General features: G+C 64.8%; 1 protein-coding gene across 1 annotated transcript; it reads left to right on the top strand.

Moving 5' to 3' along the window:
• The first annotated feature begins 1648 nt into the window (after positions 1-1648).
• CF2H8orf90 (chromosome F2 C8orf90 homolog) lies at positions 1649-5399 on the top strand. Its single transcript, XM_060611431.3, has 2 exons — positions 1649-1746; positions 4894-5399. The coding sequence occupies exons 1-2, from the start codon at positions 1680-1682 to the stop codon at positions 5370-5372; spliced, it is 546 nt and encodes a 181-aa protein (XP_060467414.1). The 5' UTR covers positions 1649-1679; the 3' UTR covers positions 5373-5399.
• The last annotated feature ends 202 nt before the right edge of the window (positions 5400-5601 follow it).

The raw sequence follows: 5601 nt of genomic DNA on the forward strand, positions 1-5601 counted from the left end.
TCATTTTACGTTAGTGAGTGGCACACGCACACGAGGGCTTGCAGGAAAGATCTGGAGAGGGTTCCAGCCTCAGTCCCGTCGGCTGGCAGACTGGAGGTGCTTCAACCCCGCGATCCTGTCACGAGGCGGTCAGGAAGCCGGTCCTCAGGGAGGGGGCAGTTCTTTGTGACCAGTCGCGTTCCCGCTTTGCCACATTATACCCCCTCCTGTGCCGCACCCTAACTCTTCACTGACGTGCAGGCAGGCGGTTTCAGCCCTGTCTTACAGATGGGGAAACTGAGGCCCAGGGAGGTAATGTGGTTGGCCCAGCCTGCGGTGAGCGAGGCCTGCTTCCGCTCCTGAACCCCGTCCCCACCCTGCCCCCTCCTCAGCTGCTTTTCTGAGAGTGGTGGCAACCAGTGAGGTGCAGTTCATTTGGGGGAGGGGGGCTCAAGGCCCTCCCGCTGGGGCTGAGCTGACCTCGCCAGGGCTCTGGGCTAGAGGAGGTGTCCAGGCCTGCTGGCGGGGGGGCTCCCAGGAGGCGACGAGATAGAACAGGAGCTCGCCGCGGCAACCGTGGCTTCCCCAACCTCTCACTCATGCACCTTCCTGGGCCGGAGGGTGGCGCTGGACCCAAGGTCTCTAAGCAAGGAAGGGAGAGTCCCCGGTGACTTCCAGAGGGAGGGCCAGCTGGGCATTGGGGGGCTCTAAGGCATATGGAACAGGCAGAGAGAGCTTCCTGGAGGAGGCAGCATGAGCGAGGGCCTGAAGGATGGGTTTGCATTGTAGAGGAGGGTGGTGCGGAGGTGTGGAGATGCAGGAGCGAACCTGAGAGTGGCCAAGGGGCCAGGTTTCCAGAAGACCCCCTTTCTTCCCCCTGTCGCTGTGCTCTTCCAATAGTGGGCTGAGCATTATGACACACGGGCCTTGGCACGTGCAACATTCGGTGCTGACGGGAGTTCATTTCCTGCTCACGTACCAGTCTGAGGCTGGGGGTCTGGCGCTTTCCGGTCTCCCTGAGAACGGCCTCAGTGCTGGGGGTGACGCATCCCCAGGGTGAACCTTCCAAGAGCGGGGGGGGGGGGGGCTGTGAGGCGGGGCCGAGGCCCTCCGCATACACCATGCACGTGTCACGGGCTACCTGCCCTATGATGACTCATGTCCCCACTCCCCTACCGGTGCTTGGGTCCATTTTGAGGGAACTCGAACTCATCAGGTCCCTTGAGGCCAGGGGCCTGGTTGGACCCATTTCAGGGGGGATGCTGGAGCTGCCACTGATCCACGAGCCCTTGGACCCTGGGAATACTCGCGGGCTGCCTGTGGGCTGGCCAGGCTCGTCCCGGCTGGATTACGGCCTCTGTGGCCCCGTGAGCGTGCAGGGTGGGGGCTGTGGACAGCAGGCTGCGCTGTGCAACAGGGGTAGAAGGGGCGTGGGGGCCCTGAGCCGGGGGGGTTGGTTGGGAGGGGCTGAGAGGTGTCTGAGTGCCAGGGCGGGGTCGGATTGTTCCTGAGCAGGAAGGGGTGAGCCGCAGGGGTGCAGGGGGAGGGGGCCGCCAACCCTCCTTGACCCTTCTCCCTCCTAGCCCCAGCCCGCTTTCAGGTGGGGCCCCTTTAAATGCAAGGTTCTCTCCCCCTCAGAAGGCCCCTCCCCTGGTGTCCTGGGCAGCCAGGTAAACGAGCCTGACCCCCAGGTTGCGGGCATGGCTTCCCCTCATTCCGGGGCCCCCAGCCCGGCTGGTCTGGCCCCTCCTCCTGCAGCTCCTCCCGGTGAGTCACATGGCGGGGGGAGGGTTGGAGGAGAAGGGGTGTCCCTGGCATCCGGGGCTCTGAGAACGTGGGAGAGGAAGCAGCCATCCCACCCCCTCTTCCTGGGTGGGGGCCCTGCCAAGGTCACACAGAAGGACAAGGCCAGAGTGGGGGCACTGACCTCACCCTTGACGGCCCCTTCTTCCTCTAGGACCGCTGCCCTGCAGCCCTCCCAGGGGTCCTGCCACCCTTGGACCCCTGAGCCTGGAGGTGGGCCAGGGTTCTCCTCACTCTTCAGGGCCCCTTCCAGATCATTCTCTGCCCCCCCCCCCCACTGCCTTCTTAAAACCCCAGTGCTGGACCCCCACTCCTCAGGAGTCCACACTTCCTACCCCTACTGGAGAGGGCAGTCATCTGTCCCCTTGAATTCTGGACTCCGGCCCTGACCCTCTCTCCATCTCTGTGGCCATCGCTTTGGTGATTCCTTCCCTCACCCTGGCCTCTCGGTTCCCCAGACTCCCCTCGAGCACTTGTCCCCTTTCCCCCACACCCACCTTTGCCCTGGTCATGCCCTTGGCCTTGCCAGCATCCAAACTGCAGCCTGGCCCTGATCCCCTTCCCGGGAATCTCGGGAGCTGAGGGGCGAGCCACTGTCCACTGTTTCCAGCACATTCTTCCTCCTCCCACCTGCCCTGCCTCCCTCCCTCCCTTCCTCTGCTCATCCAGCTCTGCCGTGATTGTCACACCCGCACACACACCCCCTTCCCTGGGCCCTCTGTTGTTTTATTGTACCAGCCTGGCAAACCCCCAACTCCCCGCCCCCGCCCCGCCTGCACCCATACAGCTGAGCCGAGCTGGGGATAAACTCAACCACTAATGCTCTTCAAATTCCTGACTGCGAGCCTAAGGGGCCTCGGTCTTCACATTGCACTCCTCCCTCTGTCCATGTCTCCCTCGCTCCAGGCCCCCACCTCCCCCCTTCCTCCTCACACTCGGCTGCTGGCCCTGCTCCCTCTTTCAAGAACCCAAATCCATGGGAAGAGGACTCCTACGGGTCCCCAGCACCACGGGCACCTGCCCACCTGCACCTGTGTCCACGGTTCTGTCTGCCCTGTAGGCTCCTGTGATGCCCCATCCCTGCTCCCGGCCAGGCCAACGTTCCTGCCCACTCATGGCCACCCCCACCCTTCCTCTCCACTAGCGTGACATCTTCTCTCCTTGCTAGATCTTTCCAGCAACGTAAAAGCTTGCTGTCGTATCCTATCTCTTGGCCCCATGTCCTTTTCAGCTATCGCCCTATTTCTCTGATCCCTGTTTATAGCAAGACTCCTCATACTTGCTGCTTCCTAGTCTTTCCTCACGAGCCCACTGGAATCCGCCCTTCATTAAGCAGCTCTGCTCAAGGTCAACCGTGACCTCCACGCTGCCAGACTCTGGGGGCAGCTCTGAGGCCTCGTCTGATGGGACCCGTCATCGGCAGCTCTGGGCTCAGGAGCTCCCCTCCTCCTTGCCCTCTGGAGCCCCAGGCATTTCCTCCCGCACCACTGCCTGCCCTTCCTCCTCTCCCTGGCCCTGCTGACAGGAGGGGGCCCCAGGCCCTTATCCCTTCCCACGCTCTGCCCCAGCTCCATATCCCAGGGGTCTAGCTCCAGCCTGGAGCCCCTGCCCCGACTCCAGACTCAAAGCCAACTGTCCTCCCCTCCTCTTCTTCCTGGCCCGTCCAAAGGCAACCAGCTGCCCCAAATGGGGCCCCTTGCCCCAAACTGCTCCTCTCCTAGTCACCCCACCTCACCTCCTTTTTCTCTGGTTCCTTGGGCCCAGCGTGTTCTCCCTTTCTCGCCTCCCCCTCCCCCCCCCCCAACTGTCTCCATCAGCAAACCCTGCCCTTCCTTCCTCAAGCCACATTTGCGGCCTGAGCACTTCCCACCACTGCTCTGGACGGGCACAGCCCCTCACTTGCATGGCTACCCTGGCTGCCACATGGTCCCCTTGCTGCTGCCCTTACCACCTCACCTGTTCACACGCAACAACCGGGCTCACCGGGCCAAGTGAGAGTGGCATCCATTTGTGTGTGCCAGGGCCCTCCCCGCTCCTCTCCAAGGGGCTGCGTCCCAACTCCCCCCTCCCCTGCAGCTGTTTCTCACCCTGACTCACAGCAACACCCCACAGCCACTGGCACTGAACCCCAGCGGCTCTCCCAAGAAGTCTGCCCGGAGGCCGGCTGGGGGGCTGAGACATTTACCTTTCAGCGGAGGCGGTGGGAGGCCCCCGCCAGGTGGCCCGGGAGCTGTCCACGGTGCTGACCACTTGGGTCCCCCTCTGGCCTCGCCCACAGCCCGGGCCCACTCCCACTATCACCGGGTGCCGGTGGCTCTGGGGCATCTCTGGGGCTGAGCTAGGAAGTCACTGTCCAGTGACACCATAGGTGTCACCGTAGGTTCATCAATGCCATCTCATTTGTGAGGGTGGCACAACAGGTTTGATTGTTCCCAATTTTTAGAAGAGGAAACTGAAGCCCAGGAAAGTTGTACTCCCATCAGAGCCTTTCCAACAGACAGAGAACCATTTCACCTTCCAACCTGATCCCTCCATCCCCTGGGGCTGCTCGTCCCCCTGGGTCCAGGGTCACGGTGTCAGGCTGGGAACCGGCTGTCACCCCCAGCTCCTCCCCACCTCCATCTGCAAGGTCTGGCATTTGCCCTTCTGTTTCCTCCCAGCTAAGTGCTCTGCTGGCAGTGTCCTTACTTTGTCCTCACCGGGCCCAGATCCGACCTCCAGGCTGGGCTCCCACAGTCCACTCTGTACTGGGAGTGACCACATCACCCCCTGCCCCATCCGCTGCAGTCTGTGAGCCCAGCCCAGCCTCCGGAGCCCGTTCAGGAGGCCCTGCCAAACTCCCCAGGCTCCTCCCTGCCTGGAAGGTTCTGCCCAAGCAGTATTGAGTGGCCTTCTCTTGTCTGCACCCTTCGGTGCCTTTCTGCCCTCCTAGCTGTCCGGGCGCTGTCCCCTCGGGGATTTGTCTCACGCCTCCCGTGTCAGTCCCGGGACCCCACCTCTGCCCTCCAGGCCCTCCTCGCCCCCAGGCAGGTTCTCGGGGTCCCTCGCTCTCTCCTCGCCCGCACACGTGGCCACTTGCCCTCTGTCGCTCCCGCGGCCACGGCCCCGCAGGTCCCGCCGCGGCCCCGGAGCCCCCCTTCCCGGACATCTACGGCGGGGACGCGCAGCTCTGGGCGGCGCACTTCCGCGGCATCGGGCGCGCCTACCGCGCGCTGGGCAAGGAGGACGACTTCGCCATCCGTGTGCTCACCGAGGACTTCACGCTGCCCTTCCCGTTCGCCTGGCCTCCGGGGCCCGACCCGGCCCGCGGGCCGCTCTTCTACGACCCGCACGACCGCGCGGGCTTCGACTTCCTGCTGCGAGGCCCGGGCGCGCCGCCCCCTGCGCTGCTGCGGCCCCTGCACGCCACCGCCCAGGCTGCGGTGCGCAAGCGGCGCCTGGAGCGCCTGGCCCTGAGCTACGCCAGCGCGGGCGCGCCCCGGCCGGGCCTGATGCTGCTCCCGCCTGGGCCCGGCGCCGCCTTCCCCGGGCCCGCGGGGCCCGAGCCCGGCACCCCTGGCACCCCTGGCGGCGCCCCCAGGCTGGGCTAGGCCGCGCCCCCAGGCCAATAAAGAGTTTCTCTGCTTCGCCAGCCCACGCTCTTTGCTGGACACACGGTGGCAGCTGGACCCCCGGAGCAGGGCGAGGGGCTGGGCCCTGCCCCCAGGCCAGGCTTGGTCAGCCGCGCTGCTGGGGAGCCACACGGGTCTCCAGGGGAGTGAGTGAAGGAGTGAGATCGCGATGGCATCTGGGCAGGCTAAAGGGACGGGACCTGGGATG

The sequence above is a fragment of the Panthera onca genome, chromosome F2 (genome assembly GCF_046562875.1).
Source record: "Panthera onca isolate mPanOnc1 chromosome F2, mPanOnc1 haplotype 2, whole genome shotgun sequence".
NCBI classification, from domain to species: Eukaryota; Metazoa; Chordata; class Mammalia; order Carnivora; family Felidae; genus Panthera; species Panthera onca.